General features: G+C 43.6%; 1 protein-coding gene across 1 annotated transcript in view; it reads right to left on the bottom strand.

The window, feature by feature from the left end:
* LOC144769386 (hemagglutinin/amebocyte aggregation factor-like) overlaps positions 1–26,382 on the bottom strand; it is a 133,318-nt gene extending 106,936 nt beyond the window's left edge. Inside the window, exons 1-2 of the mRNA XM_078653445.1 lie at positions 26,143–26,382; positions 20,143–20,242 (exon numbers count right to left, since the gene is read on the bottom strand). Coding sequence (XP_078509571.1) covers positions 20,143–20,242; positions 26,143–26,254 — 212 coding nt within the window. The 5' untranslated portion in view covers positions 26,255–26,382. The remainder of the gene's footprint in view (positions 1–20,142; positions 20,243–26,142) is intronic.
* Between the last annotated feature and the right edge of the window lie 422 nt (positions 26,383–26,804).

Here is a 26,804-nt window from a genome sequence, read left to right as displayed (position 1 = left end):
GGATATCTATGACCAATATACCATAGCCCTCTACAACGCAGCACGATAGCGATCACTCTTCCTCACACTTGTTTCCTCTTGAAGCAAACCCAGTCGCCCTGCCAGACCGACACCTCACCACGGCGCTGGGGTTTTATTTACCCAAGCACGTTCCGGTAACTAGCACTGGAGCACATTTTGATCGGATTAGATAGACCCTACCACTAGTACAATATATGAGCATGGGTATTCCATGTAGTGACCATTCACAGGCAACTACGACCAGCACAATATATGTTAAGTGTACATCCTTGTTTTGTCCACCCTGGTACATGATCCCAACCCTGTTCCCCCATTCTTTCTTACAGGTTTTTCTCCTGAATGAGAAAAAGACACACCCTTTTACACTAGATCGCAATTTTGCGGTCTTCAAATTGAACGAGGGCAGGGCGCACCTTAGCGCGTGCGGACCACCCAGTTCAATCACCACGGTCCTGACGAAAACCTAAGAATCACTTTAATGGTTGAAACATGTAGATCTTATTATTAATTTTTCTTGTAATATTCACATAGCACACTTCGCTATTTTTAACGTATTACACTTTTTGAGACACCAAAGACTACCTAATTAGGCACGGGTGCCACACTGATTTTATAGGGGTTCAAGCACTCAAGAATAAAGTCTTGAAGTGAGTAGTTTTGGCCCTTTTTAACACACTTTTCACTGTAATTTTTATGCACATATAAAAGAAAAAGAAACCCGCTCCACTGTAGTCAGGTGTCGCAGCACACCCTGTGGGCACTCGGCCTATGGGGTGGGACCCCGATGATGAAGCATGTCACCAACTAGGTTGGTGAGTGAGGGGTCTTCTATAAGGACATGCACTGTCCGGTAACGGGTTGGGGCACACTGTGCTGACCTGAGCTTTAAGCTCTAGAAACAGAGGTTTTTTTCTCTGTGTTTTCCTAGGGGGTACTCCTCCATTGTTGTTACAATTAACCCCGGGGACCAGGAGTTCCCACCACACATAGTTGGTGTAATTTCCCTGACTCTCTCCCTTTGTTATATATACCTGCACTGGCTCCCCATCAACAAAAGGATCACGTTCAGGCTCCTCACCCACGCACACAAAGCGCGCCACAACATAGGTCCCGACTACCTCAACAACCGCCTCACGTTCTACACTCCAACTCGCAAACTCCGCTCTGCCAGCCTTGCCCTCGCCACCATCCCACGGATCCACAGAACCACTGCCGGAGGAAGATCATTCTCCTACCTGGTGGCCAAGACGTGGAACTACCTCCCCGCCCACCTACGACTCACCCAGGGCCACCTCACATTCAGGAAACACCTCAAGACCTGGCTCTTCGAGAAGTAGTGGCACTCACCACCCACGCCCCAGCGCCTTGAGACCCACTTAGGTGAGTAGCGCGCTCTACAAGTGTATTGATTGATTGCCGTGCTGCATAACTCTGCTGGGCTCCCTGTGGCACCGCAAGTGGTTGCCCGTGCTCATAGCCCTGACTTGAGCATACACCAGCATTCTGGGCAGGCAGCCACCCTTCCGGAGTTGGGGTTGGCGCCGTTCCGGCGCCGGAGTCTTGCTTCCTCAGCTCCGCCTCTGCTCCTTTCTCCAGAATCGGAGTCTGCTCTGAATGAGACAGAGCTTGCACTGGGGTGGCGCAGGAAGATTGCCTTGCCGGCCCCGGCAACCTCTCCTTCTTCAGAGGGGGAGCTGTCATTGTTTCGGCACTGGACAGCACTGACTCGACGCCGGAGGCTGTCGAGGTGGCGTCTAATGAAGCACAATCGGTGCCGACAAGTGTCATTTCGGCGCCGTGTCGACGCCGAGTTCTGGACTCTTCTATAGAGGCCTCTTGGGAGTGTTCGGCGCCACCCTCCCGCCCGGCGTCACCAGAGCTAGTGTTACCAAAGCCCCCCTTGGTATTTGTGGAGCCTCCTCCGGAGCTCCCAGGTCCAGCAGGCTGTTCGCCTCCACAGGAGCCCCGTCTTTCTTCCATGGGACTTCCTTCCATGGGGCATTGGATGCACCCTCTGTGTCTTGGGAGGGTCAGCCTATGACCCTCCCCCACTGATGAACTGTTTTCCCCTCCACGGAGGGCTACCAAGGCTGGTGCAGTTTTTTTGAGAGTGGTCTCTTTGGCCACCCATATTTTGAATATGCAACCCCCCCTACCCCCTTGTCGGAGGACCCCTTGCTTGAGGTCCTCCACCTGGGGTCTGGCAATGTGGAACCGCTTTTGCCTTTTGAGGCTTCCCTTTATGATGCCCTTTTGGGTACCTGGGTCTGACCTGCTTCAGGTGATCCGGTGACTTGTTCAGTTTTGCACTGCCAACGCCCAGCTCCACATGATCCGGTCTGTCTTTTTGTGCACCCTGATGGGCAGGGGTTTGTGTTGCAGACTGCCTTTCCTTCTCTGTCCCCTCTAACGCTTCCTCCCTCTCGGTAGTCCAGGTGGCTTGAATCCTGGGATAGGAACATCTTTGCATCTACTAGTGCTACCCTTCGGTCCTTAAACACTGTGTGTTTTGGCTCGGGCTACCTCTGCCTTGTGGGACTCTGCAGAGTCCTTGCTTACTGCCCCCTCCAAAGGTGCTCGCGTTGTTCTCCTTCACTCCATTTGGGATGACCGTGATCTGGCCGAATTCACAATCCGTTCAGCCTTAGATACTGCAGATTCTTTGGGCCGAGCCATGGTGAGTTCTGTTGCCTTAAGGCGTCATGCTTGGCTGCGAGATAGTGTATTCCCTGAAAATATCCGGGAATGTGGTTGATTTACCCTTTGATGGGGTTTTGCTCTTTGATGCTCACGCCGAGTTGGCAGTTCACCGGCTCCTGGCGGGCTTTCATCCTCCCACTTAGGTCCTTTTAGGCCTGTCTTCTGTGGTACTTTTTCATTTCGCATCCCTTAAAATGGGCAGTGAGCCTTTAATGAGCTCTGTGTTTAACATGGGCAGTGAGCCTTACGTCTTCTTTTTTATGTGGTCAAGGGTGCCTACCCTTTTAGTAGCATCACGTGGATGTGTTTTCCTTTCAGTTGCACGTTGGCCTTCTGTGGCCGTGTTCCACAGGTTGCTGTGTCCTCTGCTTGTAGTTTTCAGCCAGTGGCTCTGCTTGGTAATGTCATTATGGGCAAGACCTCTGTTCATTTGTTCGGTTCGTTGCTGCATTCTTTGGGCCTGGCTTATTGCCCTAAGAGGTGTCCCCCGTTGTCCGGGGTATGCTTACTCCATGTGGGGTGCTTGTACGGTATTATATAGCCTTGCTTATCTCACCTGGGCCTGGAGATCATGTGAGCTCCATGCGCCCATTGAAGGTCTGTTGTACGGTGTTCTATGTTTTTCGTTGGTGGTATCTGCTTTCGCATGGTCATTCACCTCTTTGCCTTGGTTTCCTCTTCCTATGTCGCCACCTTTTGTCGTGGTTGCGAAGTTTGGACCAATATCTCCATGTGTGGGGGAGCCTTTCTACGTGGTTGCAAGTTGTCCATAGGTTCCTCTTTGCTCCCACTTCCTGGAGTAATTTTCCAATTGTCATATGCTCTCTTTTTGGTGTTCGACGCTGTCCGTGTCTTCTGGAGTGCTGGTCTTGGATTCTAAGACTCTTTCCACCATCCTTGACTTGGTGTTTTTGGCCTCTCCCTTCGGATATGCCTACTCTTGTTAAAGCTACGCCTGTGGGACAGTTCATCTGATGGCAGTGGTCATTGATTACTGTCTGTGAGTCTATATTGTGGTTGTTCCTCCCTTTGGCTTCATGCTGCCCGGACGGGCACTCTTCTGTTCCTGCGTAAGCCACTTTAAGGTCTCTATTGCTGTTGCCGGTGGCGTATTCTACCTGCTGTTGCCCCTCTTTACCTTTTTGGGGTAGGGTGTGCGCTTGGCGTGCTTCTTATCCTGCTGGATATTTCCAATGCATTGCTCAGGTTCTGGCTTTGCCTTTGGGCTTTAGCCACTCGCACTTTCGACTTCTTTTTATAACCTAGTCTGTTAGGTGCTGGTTACTTCTCTTCAAGTTCATTCCAAGCTTGAGTTAATGCACTTTTCGTGCGCCATTTAGCGGAGAGTGATCCTTCTTCCCCTCTCTCTATCTCTCTCTCTTCTGGGTATCATACTGTTCTACCTGTCATTTTTATACTGGTATGGTGTGGCGCCATTCTGGCATCTTGTTGGATATCTTCTATCCTGTGACTTCTGCTCTTCGAGCTGCTGGGGTTGCTGTCGGGCTGTTTTGCCACAGTTTTTCCCCTTTATTCATCACTTTGTTGCCGGATCAGATGCCTGGTGCTTTCTGTTGTCCCGTTGTAGACCCGTTTCCCTTTTGGGGTATGGCTTTGGTATCTATTCTAAGTTAAGGAATCTGCGGCTAGATGTCTCTATTAGATGTACGAGTTACTTACCTACGGTAATAATGTATCTGGTAGAGACGTTGTCTAGCCGCAGATTGTCTGGTAGTGTTCTCTGCAGGCCTCTTCAGTTCCCATTGGGTTATATCTTCAAGGGGTTCAGGTTGTTGTACTCTCCTGGGTGCTTTCATATACTGTCAACCTCTGACTTAACGATGAAAAATCTGGCAAACAAACTAATGGGACTGACATCGACCCCACTATTGAAGGCAGTTCAGGCTAAACTTCTTCCCTCGCTAACTTATGGTAGTGAGGCAATGAGGGGTAGAGATGCTAAAGAGCTGGATAGGACGTTGGTCAAAGCCTATCGAACTATGTTTTGTCTTCCGTCTTATACGTCAGCAGCACAAATAAGGCTGGAGTTTGGCCTCCAACAACAAGTCTTGGCTAGATACGGGGCTTACATCATATGCTGGCATAAGATAAGCAAGGCCAATCCAGACACGTTGAACTATCTGCTTTGGCAAGACTTACAACATAGGGAGTTTTCCCAAGTAAGAAACTACCTTAAATCAGCCTTAGATTCCACCAAATTGTCTGGACTATGGGAGGCGCAACTCGGCCAACTTAATTTGAAAAAATTGGTCTGGAAAAACATAAAACTATCCTCCTTACTTAACGACAAGGGAGCCTTCTCGAAAAGATCCCACGCCTGGATGACCCTCAGCTCGTACAAATCGCTCACCCCACAACCATATTTCAATCAGCCTTACTCGAGGGTGACAAAAAAGAATTTCCTAAGGTACAGACTGGGGATGCTTCCATGTACTCAACATTTACCACCATGGTTGAAGACCAAAGGCCAAGCTGCCTGCAGACTGTGTAACAACAAGAATGGTGACATTCTGCACGTAATTTGCCTATGTGAAGAACTGCGTCAAGTACGGTCTCAATTCCTAAAAGATTCATTCAACCAAAAAGGGATCCGCACCAGAAGGCAAGCAGTGCTGGCCTGCTTTAACCCAGCGAGCATCCAATTAAATTGCAGACTGGTAAAATATATAAGGATGGCCGAACAAAAAAACGGGGCTAAAGTCTCTTCTCTGACTGCGTGTGAAACAGCTACCGGAGGTGGACAAGGAGCTATGGCGGGAACTTAACCGAAACAAGCAGAGACAATCTCGCCATGATATTCAAGCACGCGTGACCCATTGACTGCTCCAAATACCGTATTTTGACCATGTATTATCACAATGCAGTATTTTATTCTAATTCTTCAAATGTTTTTAACCATGGCTTATGAATTTTATAGTGTAACCTTTTGCAATGGTTTTAATTAACTATGCCAATAAACTTACTTACCCTCTGCTGAGGGGATTCTTTTCTGTTACTTGGTGTCTTTGATTCACTGGAAGGTTCATTTTCCTCTCCAGTTCCTCTCCTTGTGGTAATCCTCTTTGAGGGTCGATTGTGCTCTGTTTTCCGACCTCTGTTTTTGGAGGGGAAAGGCCAGTCTTTTCTTTCTTTCCTACAGTGGACTGTTGTTCTTTCGGTGTTCCGTTCTTAGTGGACAGCACAGTTCCACATGGCACAGTCGTTTCTGTCTGTTGTGATGTTCTTCCCTTGTTGCACTTAGGAAGCGGCCTCTGTTTGGCTTGTGGGGCTCTTTCTCACAGCCTCCACTTATATGTGTAGGCGGTGTCTATTCTTTCTTTAGGAGGGTGCCTTCCACCATCCTCCTTAGTTATTCACAGAATTTTCATTCTTCGCACACTGTTCCCATACTTTCACAGTTGTTAGTTGGTGGCTCCGCGTTGTGCCGCAGAAAAGTTTCTCCGAAGAAAACTGTCGTCAGCGCGCCGGAAGAGACTTATATGACCTCGCTGACATCACATACGAGGACTAAGTCAGGGCGGGGTCATGTGGTAGCGTCCCCTGGCACGCAGAGGTGCTGCTGCAAAAGATTTCCGGATCCAGTCTCAAGCCTGGGGATATTCTAAGTTAATGAATCTGCAGCTAGACAATGTCTCTACCAGATACATCGTTACCAAAGGTAAGTAACTCGTAAGTTAGTCCATCTATGGTATTTTACATAATATATACGAGTGGCTTCTGATGGGTGGTACATATATAATCTAGTTTAGGCTTTCTTTGTACTGTTCATTTTATTGTTTGTCAAAATGAACACAGTTGACAGTTTACTCACAAAACCACTTTTGGGAATAACACACAAAGATAAACATTAACCAGTCTACAAAAGACCAGGGGAAGGGTTACACACGTAGGTTTACACCAACTTCGTTTGATAAAAATGGAGTGGCTAACTGACAGCTCTTCTAAGAATGCCTTGTTCAGGTTCCCCTGCTTGCTCTTTGGGGGTGCAGTTAGTCAGCTAGGTATCATGCTTCATCATTTGGGCCTGCTCCTCATCGGGTTGGCGCTGCAATACCCAACGGGCACCCAATGAGGGGCTATTTGGCGGAGGTATTTTGTTCCTTGCCGTATGGTGCAGTGAGGGTGAGGGGCGTAACAGGTGTAGATGTGGCGCGGTGGTGAAAAAAAGTGAATAAAACAGGTTGGGTAGTACTAAGGGTAATTTTACTCTGGTAGGTTGACCGCCTGGTTAAAAATACGGAGTGGCAAATATCTGAGAACAATGTGACAAGATCAGCCATCATCAGCCAGGATAGCTTGACTCCAGTGGCGTAGTGAGCAAGGGACCCACGTCTGGGCATACCCTTCCCACATAGGGCGAACAGCAAAACACACAAGATGATGGACGGAATGTTGCACATTGGCAAAACATTCACCCCCAGTCACAGATCTGGGTTTAATCCATCGTTATTTTGCTCACCACGCCACCCCAGTTCAGACATGGCCATATGCAAATCAGTCTTGACCCTGTGCCTCATGGGAACAGTCCAGCCCGAACTGCCAAGCCATGTCTTCCCTGGACCGGAATCTAGCATCCTAGGACCGGTTTCTGGCTATCAGCCGTCATCATCCAGGATAGCTTGACTCCAGTGGCTTAGTGAATACAGGACCAACAACTGGGCATACCCTTCCCAATTGCAAACTCTTTCACTGTAATGTTTGCTGTGCTGGTAGAGGCCTGTAGAATCCTGGACATAGTTTTATATTTTTTCCCCATATCTATCACTGAGCATCATATGGACTGATACAGTGCGGCTATTTGGTAATAATATATCCTAATTTATAATGATGGGCTTCATTTCTGAATGGATATGGTTTAATATCCTTATCATCTGAAGAGCAGGCTAGATTAGACACCATTGTATATCTTTATATCTACACATGCCTCCTTACCTCAAACATAATGCTCAACACATCATAAAAAAGTTCAAACAATTATGTAAATGTGGCAGCACTTCATGTTAATCAAGTCCATTACTTTAGCAGAATCTGCTTCTAATCGCCATCTGCAGTGATGCAACATCAATAAGGGTGCACTTACATTTTCATGCAAGGGGTCTGAATGTTGGCTCATTTTGGATTGATGAATGATAGCACAATGTTTGTTTGCTTGTTGCTTGTTATTTACAGGGGCATACTTCAGCCCAGAGTCAACAAACAATTGACTTATCAGTAAGTTTTGTTTATTTTAGACCTTTTACCTTCTTCTCTTTGGGACCACCTTTTAAAAGGGATGACCGCCCTCTGGGGCCTCAACTTAACATGGAACGATCAACCTTATCTTACCTGGCAAACTTTTCTAATGTTCACTATTGATACTTGGGCACTTCATACTTTGGTACAGGCTTTCAAACCGAATTGAACAGATAATGATTGTACCTTATTAGGTGAATTCTCTTAAATGTCCCTACAGATACTGGGGCATTTATAATCTGGTACTGGCATTTGTTATACTGCATTAAATAGATAATGAAGTAACATACCTATAAAATCTAAAATGTCCGCATCTAACTTACGGAATTTCCTTTTATCTAGAAGGACGTATCAATGACCTTCAGTTGCACATTGCGTGAACCTCTACTTTTTTAATCACGCAACTTACAGGCATACAACGTATTTTGACTTAAGTGACACATTAGCACTAATTTCTTTTCGAGCGCAAACTTCCATATATGATTTTGCACATATGTCTTATATTTTGCTTATCAGGACAACCTGTTCACAGATTAGGAATGGAGGATTACCTATTTGGAGATGCGCAACCTAACTGACCAGAACTTGGAGGAGCCTTGTTCATCTTGGGAACCCGTTGAAACCTCGTGCCGAGAGAGGAGGAAATTGTTGCCTATCGCCTGCTGAGGGAGAGCTGGGGGATTGCAGCAGCCACTGACCACCTGTGCCTCGAGTCACCCGCGGACTGCGCGCTGCCTGCCTACAACATCCAGCAGGCAGCGCGGTCTCACGTGAGGTGCCGGCCGGAAGCACCGACCCCTGGGACATTTAAAATCCTCACCGGCCCAACGCGCAGCGGGACGCGCAACCTAACTGACCAGAACTTGGAGGAGCCTTGTTCATCTTGGGAACCCGTTGAAACCTTGTGCCGAGAGAGGAGGAAATTGTTGCCTATCGCCTGCTGAGGGAGAGCTGGGGGATTGCAGCAGCCACTGACCACCTGTGCCTCGAGTCACCCGCGGACCGCGCGCTGTCTGCCTACAACATCCAGCAGGCAGCGCGGTCTCGCGTGAGGTGCCGGCCGGAAGCACCGACCACTGGGACATTTAAAATCCTCACCTGCCCAACGCGCAGCGGGACGCACGCGGTCGCCCGGGAGAAGCCCGGGACAAGGGCGGGGCCATCTGCGGCCATCCGAAGCCGGAGGAGGCCGTGCTGGGCCACCCCCCGTCAAGTAGGACTCTGGTAATTGGACTTTCCCTTGTCTTCTATATTCCTGCTATACCCTATGGCATTAAACCGTACGAATGCACAGAGAGTGGGGCAGGGAGTAGCGGGAACAATGGATGCTTTTTTGATTAGAGCCCAATCGGTCTTGCAACGTGAGATAGCCTTGACGGAGAAGAGATTATCGCTAGGTATAGCTGAGGCGCAGAAGAGGTCCTCCTTGGGTACAATTAGCAATGCTAAATCACCAGAAAAAAACCTTTATCCTGTAGCCCTTATCAACAAGCAGGGTACTGAACAAGGGCTCGGCCTTGGTCATGATGGGAACACATCTGTTATGGATACAAATGAAGTCAACCCCAGAGGTCAGCCCCCTGTTTCTCCATCACCTCTTTTGGCTACAGATAGCATATCACTACCCAGCCCAATAGAAGTTTCACCCAATACATCATGTTTGTCTAACACTCCAAGGACTTCTGTGGTTTCTTCCCCTGAGAAAGATATATCTAAATCTAGCCCTACATTGGGAGAGAGACTTCGCTGATATAGACTAGCTACAGTAACTAAGGGACAAGATCCGGGCCCAAAGAAAAATATGGTAATCCCTACAGTAAAGAACAAAAGGAATAGTAAGGAAGTCGGGGGAGCTCGACCAAAGACTGGTAATACCCAAGCGAAGGGTAGGCAAGTGGTCTTAACAAAGACCATTAGCACACAAACAGCACTATTTGGGATATAGGGTTGGAGAGACGGCTTGGAAAACTAGAAACTACACTGAAGGACTCTCTTGAAGCAATGTTAAAGGAGAAAGTGGTGGGCCTTGAGAAAGATTTGATAGCTAGTTTAACACAGTTCACCGTGAGACTAGAACACTTGTGTGCAAAACAAGGGAACGCAGAACGAAATACTAGCAGGAAAGGGAGTAATCCCCCACTTCAAACCATTCCAACAGGAAGGGAAGTAGAGGGTCTGGCGGCAGCTATAAATTCTCCCCAAAAGGCCGCGTGCCTGATTGGGGGTAGAAAGGACCCCTCACATAATATAGTATGTGCTGACACTGGAAGAATAGATAGACCGACAGCCCAGGGAAGCCCGCGTAAATCATCAGGTATATCTAAAGTATATAGTCCAAAGGGAACTGATTTGATGCCAAATACTGATGTCCTAAACTTACCCCCGGCATCTTCACCATATGTAACAGTTCTAACAGGGGTACCCTCTTTGAAAAGGGATCAACATGAATCTTGGCAAAACCTTCGTAACAAGGTTGCCGACTGGTTGGTAAAATTCAAGCGGTTCCATCCGGGTGTCACCCATGACATTTTGATGGTCCGCAGGGTAGGGTGGCTGGGGTATTCCCCGAAAGATATAAGAGGAGACTGTGTGGTTATCAACTTCAGGCACCCCCAACAAGCTAGGAGGGCATTGCAATGTATGGAAGATCCCCAGGGTGGAAATACGCATATTAGTGCACTCCCCTTGGGTTACTTCTACAAGTCAAAGCACGATGAGATCCGAAGACAGCAGTCTCTTACTGTCACCCTGGAGAATAGATTTGACGGTTTAAACAACCTAGAGGAGGTAGATTGACTATATAAATCTAGTTTAATCATCATTCCCCGGGAAGAAAACCACACAGAGTCCGAGCAGGCAAGATGGATGTGACTGCTACCACTAAGCAAGTGCAAAATACACTAGGTCGGAGTGTCATGGACTTTGATGATGGTTCACTACTTCTATCCTGTAATAGTAGAACAGAGACAGAAACAAACAGTACTAGCAAAGTCCCTAAAGGAGGAAGTAATTCCACTACCAACACCCCCCCATGGTAGCCCGGTTGTAAAATTCATGTCATGGAATATAGCAGGTTTATCCAGGAATCTCTGGGATACTGATTGGTGCATTTACACTGATGATTATGATGTAATTCTCATGCAGGAGACTTGGGCCTTAGAGATCCCACATAGGCTTGGTTATAAAACCTTTTACCGCGAATCTATCCCTTCAGTAAGATGAAGAGCGTCTGGGGGCTTAGTGATTTGGATAAGAATTACTTTTGAAATTGAAGTTACTCCCCTCTCCATTCCTTCTCAAGATCTTCTGGGAGTTAAAATGGTGGCAAAAGACAGAGAAACTGTATTCTTAATAAATATATACAACAGGCCAAATCCCCTAAACAAGGAATCCAAGGTGATAGAGCAATTGGACTCTTATCTCGATACACTAGGACTTAACACACAAGTTATAGTAGGCGGGTATTTTAACTGTAAATTTGAGCCAGTACTGGGCCTTGACAATCTATTTGATGAACAGAACAGGGCAAATGACATTCCTGCTATAGATAGTACTGGGCCAGTCAAAAGTACGGTGGCAGCAATTCAGATTTTACAGTTAACTGTGGGTCTTGATTTAAGGGCATGTAATGGCCATTTCCAGACAGATAGACCATCAGCACCAACATTCCGCAAAGGTAACTGCAAGTCGCATATAGATTTCATATTGGTCTCCCTAAGTCTTTGGTATTTAATTACTGACTTCAAAGTAGACTTTAGGACAGAGAGTCTTCAGAGATCATCTGCCGCTCCAATTATGTTTAGATTCTCAGCCTTTCATAACCAAATTAGCTGTTGATGCTGTAGTATATAGTACTGATGGCGAACTCCAGGTAACAAATAACAAGCGTGCCTTAAAATGGCCTTACACCTTTGGTAAATATTTACAACACCTTTTCAGACACCGTTGCCTCCTGCCAGAATCTCACACTAGGCGCCCAAGGTGTACTAGAGATGCACTATCATTTGATAGGTGCTTTAACACCCCTTTTGAGTAAAATTTACGATAAGGACAAAAACTTAAACAGTAGTCACCCTGGACTACGCAACCTCTGGTATAATAAAGAATGCCGCTTAGCTAAGTCTCACCTAATTCAGGCAGTGAAAACCAAGAACTCCCAGGGTATAAGAGATAGCAGATATATGTATAATAAAATTCTAACACAGACGCAAAAAGCGTGGGATGAAGCCATTTGGGAGGATCTTCTAACTGCAGCCAAATTGAGAGATCATGGCACCTTTTGGAGCTTAACCCCTTCCATGCTCATTACGAGCTCAGCTCGTCTTGCAGTACACTGCTTGTGTGCTGATGACGAGCTGAGCTCGTCATGAAAAATGGGAATATGAAGATTTCAGCACCAGGGGAAAATACCTCTAGCATTGAAGGTGTTAACATCAAAAGGGAATAAGACCGGCAGATTATCTAAGGATACTTACTTAGACGAAAAAACATGGTGTGACCACTTCTCCAAACTCTACTCACAAAATGAAGTCGGTTTGTGCATAGAAGAACAAGAGGCCGATTTAGCCCCTAGTACAGTTCCTCTATACTTTAGTTTAGAGAAGACCACTCAGGCACTACAGGCCATTAAAGCAGGTAAAGCCCCTGGACCTGACAAGATCCCTGGTGATCTATTAATACATGATATGGAAGTCTGGGGGCCTTATATTAACTTTTTATGTAATTCCTTAGTGGCAGGCATGCCAATCCCCGAGACTTGGAAAGGGGCAGATATTGGAACAATTTTTAAAAAAGGGGATCATTATGACCCAGCCAATTACCACCCACTTAGTTTAATTGATCTTTTACAGAAAACTTTTGCCAGACATATTTTAAACAGACTTTTAGGATGGATGGAGGAGACTCAGATATTGACCAAATATCAGGCAGGGTTCAGAACAAAAATCAGCACTGTAGACCAAGTATTCAGGTTCACATGTATCTGTTGGAAATACATTAATATTAGGAAGGGCAGCTTGTACATTGCTTTTATGGATTTGAGGGCCGCCTTCGACCTCGTCCCTCGCACCCTCCTGTGGGACACATTAAGAAATATGGGGGTCCCACGCGAACTTCTTGTAGAGCTAATTAGACTTCATACAGGGAATTACGCCAAAGTGAGATGGGGGAAGGGAGGTGAAGTCACAAAGGCCATACCAGTGAGACGGGGCGTGCGCCAAGGCTTTGTGTTGGCGCCCACGCTCTTCTCACTGTATGTTAATGATATACCTTCATATTTAGGGGATTGCAGCCATGACTCCCCAAAACTGGGTGATGAAGCGATCACGGCACTACTCTTTGTCGATGATACAATCCTCATTTCACAGACCCCGAACGGACTTCAAAACCTGGTGAACTCATTTTACAGCTATTGTATGGAAAAGGGACTAGAAATCAATTAATCCAAAACCAAATACATGTCCATAAATCCGCAAAAATCATTTAAGAAAAACTTGGCCTTAAATAACCAAAAACTAGAATATGTGGGGAGTTTTAACTATCTAGGCATAATGCTGGATAGTAACTTTTCCTGGAAGGGGCATCTAGAAAAAAGCAGATTATCTTTTAAACAAAATTCGATGCCGATCCTAAAAGAACATGGTGGGAGCCATTCTAAAGCTATCACATCAGCATTGGAAGTATTCAAAGCTAAGGCCCAATCAGCGGCACTTTACGGTGCCGAAGTTTGGGGGCCTTCCTGTAAAAGAAACTTCGAACGGGATGAAAACAACTTTATACGTAGGTTACTCAAAATACAGACTAGAACTCCCCTAGTTCCAGCATTTTTGGATATTGACATCAAACGCACAGACTATCAAGCTATTTTAAGGCCGCTACTCTATTGGGTAAGGTTATGGACTACTTCGGAGTTGACTAACTACAGAAATGGTTTAATAGAAATCATGCAGATTGATGAGTATAAGAACATTGCATGGTTAAAACATATTTCACTCTGGTGCATTAGGCTAGGGCTTTGCAACCTTTGGGAAGAGCCCTTGAGTATGACACCTCCTTGTAAAAAGCTTTTAAAGTCCTCTTTTTGGTCTTACATTAATAATGAAATACTGCATAGTTCATCAACTGGTACTTTGACTCAGAAGTTTCTGACAGTAAAGGATACTGTTTCCTTCGAACCTTTTATGAATGAGATAGGACCACTATTGGCAAAATCTTTATATTTGCAATTTAGATACGGCGTCCTGCAGATGAATACCAATACTTGCAGGTGGGGGGGCAATAAGGAGACTGATCTTTGCACCCTTTGCTCACAAAAGGCGAAAGAGGATGATGGTCATTTACTTTTCTTCTGCCCTGTCTACAAGTCTCCCAGGGTTCGTTGGATCAGACCCTATGCAAAAATGTGGGCGTTAGGTCCTATAAAGAAGCTGAACGTATAATTAAGTCCAACACCTCACAATTGGTAGTGTTCTGTACAAGTAAGTTTTTATTTAAGGTGTATTTAATTAGAAAGAAGCTTGGCCTCAAGCTATAGTGCAACCAACTTGATTCCAGTTTCTGCGATTTTGCACATTTTTGTATATTGTATACTTGTAACTAATGTATTTAAACGTTTTTATTCTGGCTTTTAATCAAATTTTATCTTATTTATGTAATGAAATTGTTGGTTTTAGGGCGGTAATTGTAAATATGGATAAATTGTATACTTGTCTCTTTCTACTTTTTTGTAGCCTGTTTACGTGGATATTGCTTGTAAAAGGTACTGTAGATAACTGCTTGTAAAATGTTTTATTTTTCCTTTCTTGCTTTTATGGCTAAAATAGCCGAAATAAAGTTGAAACAAACAAACAAACAAACTATTTGGAGAATCGACTCATGAATTGGGACGAGTTCATGCCTATATCCTACGCTCTCTCTGCCGAGCACTTTAATGCATGAGTGACTTTTCACAGTTATTTAAATCGGGCCATACTTAATAAAAGAATGCCTGCAGCTTCTTTTCTTCTTCTTTTACTCACAGTTTTATCTTACTTACGTGTTTGCAATCTCAGTTGAGAAGTCTAAACCGCATGAACTGCTGAAACAGTTTCTCCCTGTGGCTCTTCCACGACGTTTGAAAGACATCAACAGATTTCAAACAGAAAATATAAGGTGCCTATTTATACCTTATCTTCTCCTAACTATTCATTATGGACATACCAACTACATATAACCTTTTACCTTTATGTTTTAGGACTTATTTCTTGGCTACTCTTTTTTGTTATAAAGACGACACAACATTGGTGGATTCTCTATGAACATTTGAGGATCGCCCCACCCCCCTTACAGAGCTAAGGTTAGAACCCTCCTTACCATATAATATTGGGTTTGGGTTCCAGCATGCTCTATTAAAAAAATTGTGTTTTACCATGAATAGTACTCCCTTTCGGGTGCTGCTTGCTCCTCGTGTTGCATTCTGAGTATATCTACCTTTCCTTACCAGATTTTACTGCACTTAATTCCTATTTTCCCACCTGTCTAACTATCCTTATTGAGAATGATATAATGGCCTATCCATTGATATGCACACGTCTCAATAATGCTACAGCTTTTTGATACTCTCACATCACTCTGAAATCTTCTTCACTTGGGCCTTCACCTTTACTTTCTCTGTATAAAACGTTACTGGGTTGATTCATATGTATTTTCTAAATGTCTCTTACATCAAGTACTCATGAATGGCATTAGTAATATTGCAGCATTTAAGAAGTTACAAATGTAACAAAACACATGTCGGCTGTCATGTTTCTATTTCACCGTGCTATTCGGTTCTTCTAGCAACAAGAATTGGACCTTGAAAAAATAACTGTATACACAAAAAGGGGCCGATTCCGATTCAGTAAAATCCAGTCCGAATCGCCATATGAAGCGTTTTTCCTGTATGATTCGTACGCAGAACCGTACCCGTACGTACGATGTAGTACGATGTGTGCTCAATGCAGTTCTCCATACGAATCATACAAAAGACCGCACAATTCAAGAAACCGAACGGATCGCACTCGGAACACGCAGTACGCGATGTTCGTACGGATCGCAGCAGCCTTTTACGACCCAGCAAGTACGATGCGTGTGGACACCACTCCGTACAACTCTTTTCTTACGGGAGCTGAAAACATCCGGAAAAGCTGATTTTGCGTACGGAACGGACCCCTGGGTACGGTGCGTACACCCCATGATTGCAAGGATATGGTTCGTAGGGGTACGGTTCGTACACCCCATGGAACCGTACCCCTGCAATGATGGGGTGTACGAACCATACCCCTACTAACCGTACCCATTGCACGGTGTGTATGTGATTGTGTGGCTCTCCGTACGAATCGCTCATACCCGACGTTTCCGTACGAATCGCGATCTCATTCCCGGGTCTGGATCGTACTTGTCGGGTCGTACAGCATGTTTACGATTTGTACGGTTCACTGTGAGGGTTCGTGTCGTACGGATTTTCCCCTGCTTTTCATACAGTTCGCAACGATTCGGTCATGTATTTTTCATACAAATCGTACTAAGCAATTCGGACGGAATTGTACGATTCGTACGGAAATGGCTACGGATTCGAATCATTGTACGGATTAATTTACTGAATCGGAATCGGCCCCGAAATGTTTCGGATAAAATCTTTTTCTTGTATGAATATATGTACAGTATTGAATATATGTACAGCTTGTATTGACTAATTGACACACTAATTATTAAATTTGAGAAAACCCTAGTACATATCCTGTGATTTGAGCGATCAATAGAATACAAAGATCTTGTGTTTCAATAAAAAAAAAATCAATGTTGAAGTAATACTGTTGAGTGCTGGGGTACATCTGTCTATCTAAAGTTTAGCGCACTCAAACTTCACCTTCCACCACTGGTCAAATTGTTTTTAAAGAGGCTAATCTTGGAAAACACGTGAGATCTAGCTCACAGATTAAGGCTAGTCTGCTACAGACTAGCCTCTCTGTCATGGGAAATGCAGCAATGCCAAAGGCAGAATTACAACTTTACAGCACTATGGAGAGGAAGCAATTGCTTAGCCATGCAACATCAAAAGGAAGAAGAAAAAAAACACGGGAGTGGGGAGGATGTGGCACAGCAGCCAGAGCTGCTCACTCAAGAGCTGGGGAGAACGGTTTGAATCTCTGCGGCGCAATATCCTTTGATTCTATGCAAATCACTTAATCTTACTGGTGATAAATTGTTATATAAATATGCTGCAACAGTAAAAAGCAAAGAGAGGCAAAACTTCATAAAAAATAGTTCCACGAAAGCGGATGTTAACAGCTTTTCGGCAATGGGAAACTGATACGAGAAGCAGATGAGGAACAAGCACTGGTAAATGCTGGAAAATGTGCCACAGCCAATAGAAATGGAGGAAAAGGAAGTGGCATGCATAGGAACCAAGGAGAAGGCGGAAAGAGAGGAAGTGGATGTAGGCCCAATTTTAAGTTATTATTAAAAACAAAAGATTTCTCAAGCACAGCGCAAGCGCTGTGCAGGCAAAACCTAAAACTGACAAAGCTGTTGTTTTGTGCACTACAGGAGCAGCAAAGGAAAATGAGGAAACAGGGCCTGGATTTAAAAGGTTTATGGCGAGATATAAAGAGCCTCTATGGTAATCACTGTATTACCCTAACTGGGGCCATTTTAATTAAGTGCCCCAAGGGCACAACAGGCGTTTGCATCCGCTCTGCGTGCCCCAGGGCACTTTGGTATTACAGAAGGGGCCGCACAAGCGCCCGCGGCCCCTTCTGTAATACCAATAGCGCTGGCGCACATAAAGCGCCAACGCTATTTTCAGGGGACGTTCCCTCATTTGCATGGGGGGGTGTCCCTTCCAAATGAGGGAATCCCTTTGCATCTGCACCCGTGCCGTATTGCATGCGCAGACGCAGAGGCACAGAAGCTCTCAGGAGGCGTACTAACAGTGGGCCATCCAAAAGGTTAGTGCGCTCCCTGATGGCAGCCCTCAGGAGGGGTCAAAGGAGGTCCATGTACCCCCCAGACAACCCCTTGGAGTCGGGTGCAGTAACTGACTGCACCCACCTGCATGGGGATCTCTAATCCCCTTTAAAAGTGCAAGCAGGTTGCCGCCTGCACTGTGAAAACACAGAGTGGTTTCAAAGAAGCGGCTCCGTTTTTCACGGGAATGGGCTGCCCCCAGGGAAGTGCGAGTTTGCGGCTGACCTGGGGGCAGCGCATTCCATTAAGAGGGCACACTTTCCCTGCTTGTACTTGACGCCCCTGTTTTAAAGTGTGACGGGCGCAAACAGGGAAAGTGCACCCTCTACATAATAGGGCCCCTGGTGTTTGTGACAACTGCAGAATCTCTTCTTTACATGTGTAGTACACAGAGGTGACAAGTTATAGGAAACAAACATGGGTGTGAATTTGTGAGGTTCCTACATAATGAACACAGAGGGCCATATGTACAGTGAAGTGGCGGAAAGAGGCGTTAGCCTTCCTGGCTTAACGCCTCTCTCCGCCACTTCTGAAATGAAAGGCTGCACCATATATACAAGAATGTGGTGCAGCCCTGTGTTTACCCCTGAGATGGCGCTAAGTTTTGCAACTTAGCGCCAACGCAGACAGCCCTAGTGCAAGGGTGTCTGCGTGCAGGGGGGGATGTTTTATTTGTAGGAAGGTGTCCCTTCCTGCACTCAAACTATTAAAATGACAATCTGTCACTTTTATGTGTGCTGCTTTATGCAGCACACATGAAAGTGAAAAAAATGCATTTTTTTAAAAAGTTTCTTTATGTACAGAAAGCGATGCCTTCCTGTACATAAACAAACAATGGCATTTTTCTTTTTCCATGGGTGCTGCATAAGGCAGCACACATGGAAAAAGCAAAAACGAGGAGAAATAATGCATTTCTCCTCGTTTTGCCATCTTAAAACCAGTTTTTACCTGGTCTTAATTTTCGCGCTGCCTCCTATGTACGCCACTGTTGCACATAGGGGGCAGTGTCAAAATGAATAGGTGCTGCGGTGGAATGCCTACCGCAACACCCACTGCCCACCCCTTTCACGCTAAGCATATTGTGAAAGGGGAATTATGTACAAGGAAGCGTTAAGCCACGTTAAGTGACTTAACACTGCCTTGTACATAAGGCGCAGCCCCTATCGCCACCACAACGTCACTATAGGTGACGTTGTGGTGGTGATAGCGCCAGAGTTTGAAAGAGCAAAGGTGGTGTGTCTTGAAACTACAAAAAATACCATGTTAAATTAAGACTTTCTAGGTGCCCATAGCTAAGGGTTCAGACCAAAAGCCTTACAAGGGAAAAGGGAGACTTTGAGTCAATAAAGCAGATGAGCTATTTATGGGAAGTCTACTTATTGATCATTCAGAGAAAGGGAAGGAAAGAGATAAGAAGGTGACAACTGACATCATAGGGGGAAATATTTTGGCACAGATTTACTAAGGCTTGCACCAGCACAAAATAATGCTAAAGGATGCAGGGTATTTGTTACTGGTAAGTAATACCAAAGGTGTTTTGTGCTGGAAGCGTGCCTTATTCTCAGCACACAAAAAAGTGGTCTGTGCTGCACTGTGTTGGTTTTCGGTATGGAGGCATTACTAGGACAGATGAGCACAAACAAAAATAGTTTTTAATGCAAACTTTGATCCTCTAAGGTAGCCTGACTGGGTTTTGTGTTAAAAAGTAACACCAACTTGAAGCAAGTTTTAACAAAGAGAAATGTGTTTACTTCTCAAAAAAATGCATTGTATGTGTGCTGCAGAGCATGTCACATACCCTGTCTGCAGGATCCTTCCATGTTTGTCTAGACATGGGAATTTGTACTGGAAGGGTATGCTGGAAAGAGCACACTCACCTCTGCACCATGGTGCGAGGCTGAGCGATGCGCCAATCGCCAGTGCAAGGAATGACAGCATCAGCAGGCCAGTTTTAGTAGAATCTGGTTGTTGGCCTGCACTGGGTGTTAAATGAGTGATACTAGACCTGTGTTTCTTCAGAGGTGGAAGAGGAGAAACCTTGTGAAACATCGCAAGAAAAACGCCAGACAAAGGATAGGGATTAAACAACCATCAGAAGAACAATGCAGAGTGCCTGTGCAGTACATTACAGCAATATCAATGATGATATTAACAATGAACATAGAGCGAACGCATTATTCATACCTTATTATTGAGCTGATCGAATCCTGACCCGGGCAAGTAAACAACAGTGGCTGGTCGTAGCCATTCTGCCATCGAGGGCTCAATTTATATTCGCTCTCCTCTAGATAAAATGAAAAGAGAGTTACTAGACTATATGCCAAGAAATTTAGCATTTTGCTTTTGTAGATGTTGAAGGTAGCTATGTTACCTGCCCACTTTTAGCATCAGCTTTGCGCCCTTACCCTACCCATGAGGTGGCTGAGGTGAAAGAGCTCCAGTGAAAAGAAGGAGGTGATTCCACCCTGAGATATTTAGAGTCTGACGCCAAAGGGATGTATGTATGTCTTAGCAATCACATTTTACGGCCTATTCCTGTACCTTGCCAGTGGTCACTAACATATAATATTATGTAGGCAATCTCTCCTCTCCTCATGTATGGAAACTCTAACCTCTCCCTGTGCCCTTAAATGATTTAACTGTTGTATAACATTACCAATGCAACCTTTCCTCCTCTCCCTGGACCCTTCTCTTCAGCAACCCACCCCCTTCAATGGCAATAAAAGAGCCTATCTTCTACTGCACTGCTTTTTGGGGGCGTTTGTTTGATGGATGGGGATGTCTCGATCCTCAAATTCCATCACTGGTAAAGAACTACATGTTCCACAGGAAACAGTCTGTAGCACATGCGTCTACTGAACGTAGCACGTGATGCTCCATTTCCGTTACAACTCAGCAATGTGAGGAGAATATGACGCAGCCATCTCCACGGGCAATCGTACAAGGCTCATCACTGTGGAAAAAAGCACTTACGCCTACACAAAACTTTCATCGCCTCTTCACCTTCCTTCTTCCATCGAGAATTTCAAGATGGCGGCTCTGGTATGAATTCTGTTCTCCCAGACCTGAAGAAAAGTACTTTGGTATTGCTATCTGGGATCTGCACCATAAATACTGTCCAGCGAAGGTGGAAGGCGTAAAGGCGCAGGCTGCTGATGCATATGCACTAAGATGATAGCTGTAGCATCTGCCCCTCTGAGTCGGAAGGGGGGTATCTCTGCTTAGATGACTGGCTAACAAGCTCTCCGGGTTCCTATTAAGAAACAAGACAACTGAAGTGCTTCTAAAATAATGTAGCACATTTGATCATAGGCAGAGGTGCTGGAACAATTTTCAGAGTGGGTGTGCTGCAGACAATGTTAAATCACAGAAGTCATATGGATTGTGAAAAATCCAAGCATCACACAAAACACACAAGTGTAGCAAAGAAACCATGCCCATACAGCATGAATGTATTTGGACAAAATATTGAGTTGCCAATATCAGGAGCCAGAAATATCAGAAAAATATATTGTGGTGCAGAAATATTGTTGTCAAGAATATCGTTTTTTCAGGTAAGTAATATCGTTAATAATATTGTTGTTTAACATATGGGAGCCTACAGATCTCAATACTGCACAAACACAGTGGGCTACATTGGGTTTTATGATTACGAAAAGGAACATCGCTCAACAGTGGGGATCTGGGCAGCCTCCCACCATTGAGATCTGGAAGAATAACTTAGACTGGAGTATGTTTCGGGAGAAAACTGTTTTTATGGCAAGGGGCCGCCCTCGTAAGTGGGCTTCGATATAGGGACCGTGGAATAAATATAGAGGAGAGATCTGTGTGCCACCTAGAGCTGCTGTTTTTCATGCACCCTCATCTCCGTAATGTTTTTAAAATGTTTGTGCCTTTGCTTCCTATTCCCCTAAGGGTGGTTTATTTGATATGAGAGCATTCCTCTGTATTTTGACTTTTACTGATACTTGTTTTCAATAAAAAGAATTGTTAAAAAAAAGAATATTGTTGTTGTTAATATAGTTTTCAATAATATAGTTTAAACAAAAGTTTTTTAATTATCTTAATGTGTTTTAGTACATATATTAATTCTTTGTGCTAATATTATTTATATAATTCTAAAAATATGTTTAAATATAGTTTGTAATTTTAAGTGAAATATACATTTTAATTTATTTACTAAAAATAATTTATAGTGTTGTACCTGGTTGCTAGGATTATAGGGGTATAGGGTGGAAAGTTAGTTAAGCAATAAGGAATGTACAATTAACTATTAATGTATTATTAATAATGTAATTGATCATAAATTATTTATTAAATATTATTTAGGTAAATGTGTAATACTTTTAGATTTTAGTTATATTTTGAGTATGGGCTGTTGGGTTTATAGGGATTTAAGGTGTGAAGTTGTAGTCAATAATTAATGAACAATTAATTATTTATTATTTAATTGATAATTAATGATGTACATTATGTAATTATAATTTATTTTAGTCATATTTTATTTGCAGGTTGCTGGGATTTTAGGGGGCAAAGATTATCAATTATGTGAATTGTGGTATACTTATTTATTTTAGTTATTTTTAAGTGTGGTCTGCTTGGTTTGTAGGGGTATGATGTGAAAAGTTAATTAAGTAATAAATAAATATTTTTAAAAAAATAAATTGGTTAATAATCATTGTTTTTTATTTTTATAAATATAATTTTTGGGCGGTCAATTAATAATGTTTATATCAAGAGTTTTATATTTTTGTTAAATTAATAGGGTTATTCAAATATGTGATGAGTTTGAAATTGAGTACTTTCCCTACTGTTGATTATACTGGAGTGGAAAGCATAAATGTAACCCTTCCGAAGTCCAACATTTTCCCTACTGTTTCACACACTGGAGTCTGTATAGCAAAAGTAACCCCTTCAAAATCCAACGCTTTCAACGCTTTCACTACTGTTGCACAGACTGGAGCGGAAATAGCAAATCTTACCCCTCTGAACTTCAACGTTTTCCCTAGTGTTGCACAGACCAGAGTGGGAACAGTAAATTTAACCCCTCCGAAGTCCAATGCTTTCACTTCTGTTGCACAGGCTGTAGTGGGAATAGTAATTTTTATTCGCCCGAACTCCAACGCTTTCTCTAATGTGTACACAGACTGGAGTGGGAACAGTAAATCTTACTCCTCCGATGTTCAACTCTTTACCTACTGTTGCACAGACTGGAGTGGGAAAAGTTTAACGCTTTCCCTATTGTTGCACAGACTAGAGTGGGAATAGTAAATTTAACCCCTCCGAAGTCCAACATTTTCCCTACTGTTGCACAAACTGGAGTGGGAATAGTAAATGTAATTCCTCCAAAGTCCAAAGCTTTCCCTAATGTTTGCACAGACTGGAGTGGGAATAGTAAATCTTAATCGACCACAGTCCAAGGCTTTCCCTACTGTTGCATATATTGGAGGTGAAATATTTAATATTTCCTCTCCTATGTCCAGTACTTTCCCTACCCTTGACCTGTTTAGAGTGGGAATAGTAAAAGCTTCGGCAGACGCCAATGTTTTTCCTAATATTGATTACATATATGTATTAATATTATTTGTTTTTTTAAATCTTATTTTATATATATATATACACACATGTATATATATAATATATATATATTTTAATAATATTTTACGTAAATATATTTTTTGTGGATTTTAGATGTTTTTTAATATTTTGGCTATGTCTTGAATATTTTGCAGTTGATTTATTAATCTTTTTTATGTTTCATATACACACACACACATATATATTAATATATACACATACTGATATATAAATGCTTTTTATAGTAGTTAATTGTAAAAAAGAAAAAGTAAAATATATATTTTTGTTGTGTTATATTATATATGTATATATATTTATAAACACACACACATATATGGGTATTTATATAAGTATGCATTTATATATTGTATTACATATTATTTACATTTATTGAATGTATATATTAAAATATTTAATATTTATCATTTTAAACTATAAGGGCCCGATTCACAGAATTAACTTAAGACAAAATCCCAAACTTACTACCATTTTGGTATTCACTGAAGGCACTTACTCATTTCGGTATTCACTGAAGGCACTTACTCATTTTGGTATTCACAGAAGTTAGGAGTCCTAACTTTAGGCCTGTGTTCCATTAAAGTGACCAATAAATTTGCACAGACACAGTTTTACTGATAAAACTACATAGTGCACAAACTATAATATCTGGAAAATAGGTCTCAGCAAATATCTATAATTTGCAGTTCAACTGGGGTACGGTGTTTCTTTGGATCCTGTTGAAATATTTGTTTCTATCACACTTCAGAATTATAAATGTATCTCTTTGTGCTTTTCTGTTGCTGATACATTGTAACATGTGCGTTGTTGTGTGTTAGAATAATGCCATACTATAGTCTTTCCTATTTCACTCCCTGCCCCCCAACAAGATTGCCACATATTTCACTTAGAACAAAATCCCCTCACAAATAATAAGCAGCAATTCGTCAGAAGACATAGCGACAAGATATAAACAAACTCTAAAGGCGTCTTTGTTGCGCTTTCACCTTCTGAAGTACAGCATGGTTATTTTGGGGGTGCTGTGGCACCCTCGTCACTCCTGCATGCAGCACCTATGATCACAGGATCAGCACTGACCTCCGTGGTCACCAGCCAGCTGGAGCAGGCAGCTCTCAATTTAAGAAAAATAAATTAATTCGAATCAGATCGTGCCACAATTTGACCATATTTGTGGGTAAACACACTGAGAGCTTCAGACCCACAGCCTGCAAACATTCCCAGGTTGTCTCCTTTGCACCCCCACAATCCCTAAGCGCTGTTACCAAAATATAACTTACTTCACAGTTCTGAAGCAGGGCTCAGGGTACGCACAGCGCCCAGGAGCATTATTATTCTGCTGCAGAAAATCATGGCTGATCTTGTAAGAAAATTGTGTTCCTACTAGACTGCTGTCACGACAGGGTTCACCCAAGTCCACCCAGCCCTGAAAGCAGCCGCTGCACCACAGTTTATCAGTGGGTATCAGGGTGTTTCCTGTGTCCTTGACTTCATAGGGGCACACGCTTCACAGAATGTATGTTCTCCATAAGAGCTACATACAGTATCCTGGAAAAATTAAGATAAGGAAGAACTAGAGCTTGTAGGAATACTAAACCACGACTGGCATGTTATTGATACAAACACTTTTCTTTTCCATAAAGTTTAAAAAATCTATATATCTATCACTTGGTTCCGGCATGGACAAAGACTCCCTGAATCGGTTTATGAGTGGAATTAAAACTATCCACTGTGGGGCAGATTTACAATAAGTGGCGCATCCCTGCATATCAGCAGGGATGCGCCACTTATTGAGCGCCGCAGCTCCACCACCATTGGTGCGCCGCATTTACAATGCGGCGCACCATGGGGCAAAAACGTCACAGATGCGTCACGCATCTGTGCCGTAAAGGCGGCGCATTGCTGGAATCGTGTCGCAAGCGCAATGCAGCTCCAGCAATGCTCTGGGGGGCCTTATCTGTCCAATGCTGCGTCAATCCTTACGCCTGCTTCAAGCAGGCACAGGGTTTTGACGCAGCATGGGCCCAAAAGTGACTGAGTGAAATCTTGTAGATTTCACTCAACCACTTTTAGGAGGCGTTCCTGCGCCGGAACGCCCCGCCCTCCTGCGCAGGAATGCCTCTTTCTGGCACAGGGCTTTACAACGTGACACATCTCCCAGATGCATCACGTTGTAAATACCCCGCACCATGGCGCATCTTTTGCGCCGCAGCTGCGTCACAAAAGTGACGCAACAGCGGCGTAAAAGAGGCGCAAGGGCTTGTAAATCTGCCGCTGTGTTTCTGAGCTATGGTCCCTTAAGTTGTTCCAGAGCAGTAAAATCCAATTTTACATTTTAATTTTTAATCTATTTATGATTAAGACTGAAATGATATGTCATATGTCCACTGGCAGATAAAATAGGATATACTGGGTTCTGTTAAGTGTCAAACGAAGATTAAGGATTGATGGTGTCATATTTTAATTATTTTATTCTGGAACTGTATGGTATGTAGGCTTTTTTGGTGTGATTTTTTGTACATCTGGAAGGAAATAAAAATGGAACCTTCGGAAACCAAGTGAGAAATCAATAATAAAATAATAACATTTTACCTGTGGGCGCGCCCTGGAAGGCTTCACTTTCTGCAAACACCGTGGCTACGGTGGCTGCTAGAAGGACTAATGCCCTCATGGTGACTGGCAGAGTGGCACGAGGCAGGTTCATGTGAAAAGACGAGGATATTATGATATTTCTAAGGCTTTTTCCTCTACCTTTTTTTCCTTTTTCAATCCCCGTCCTCTTGCTTTTTATCCTTTGCTTATTAAATCACATGCTTTGTTATCAGCCCTGCCCTCCCCCGCTCCCTATGAGTTTGTGCCACGTTTGGCACCAGTAGTTATTTATAAACTATTTGAAGGTGGTTTGCTCGCCAACTTTGCATGGAGGACATTTTTCCACGTCCTTTGAATCTTGTGGCAAACATTGACTTTGCGGCCTTGTAACACTGACATCAGAACCTTGGTTATCATTAATATTAATTTATGGAACCTTGTTTAAAATAAACCTTTTATTGATCTCCCACATAAGTAACAATGAATCATACTGTAAAGTCTGACCCATGAATGAACTTACCTTTATGACTATTATGTGTTTATAGGGTGGTTAGAAAGGGCCCGCATTACCCAGCCCATCCTGGCCAGTGTTGTCGCTGTGTCCCTCACTAATCTTGTCTGCAGTGGGTGTCACAATGTTTATGTTGCATCTTTAGCAAGGC

Source organism: Lissotriton helveticus, chromosome 1_1 (genome assembly GCF_964261635.1).
Source record: "Lissotriton helveticus chromosome 1_1, aLisHel1.1, whole genome shotgun sequence".
NCBI classification, from domain to species: Eukaryota; Metazoa; Chordata; class Amphibia; order Caudata; family Salamandridae; genus Lissotriton; species Lissotriton helveticus.
Note: the sequence above shows the minus strand (reverse complement) of the source record. Positions and strands in the feature narration are given on the sequence as shown.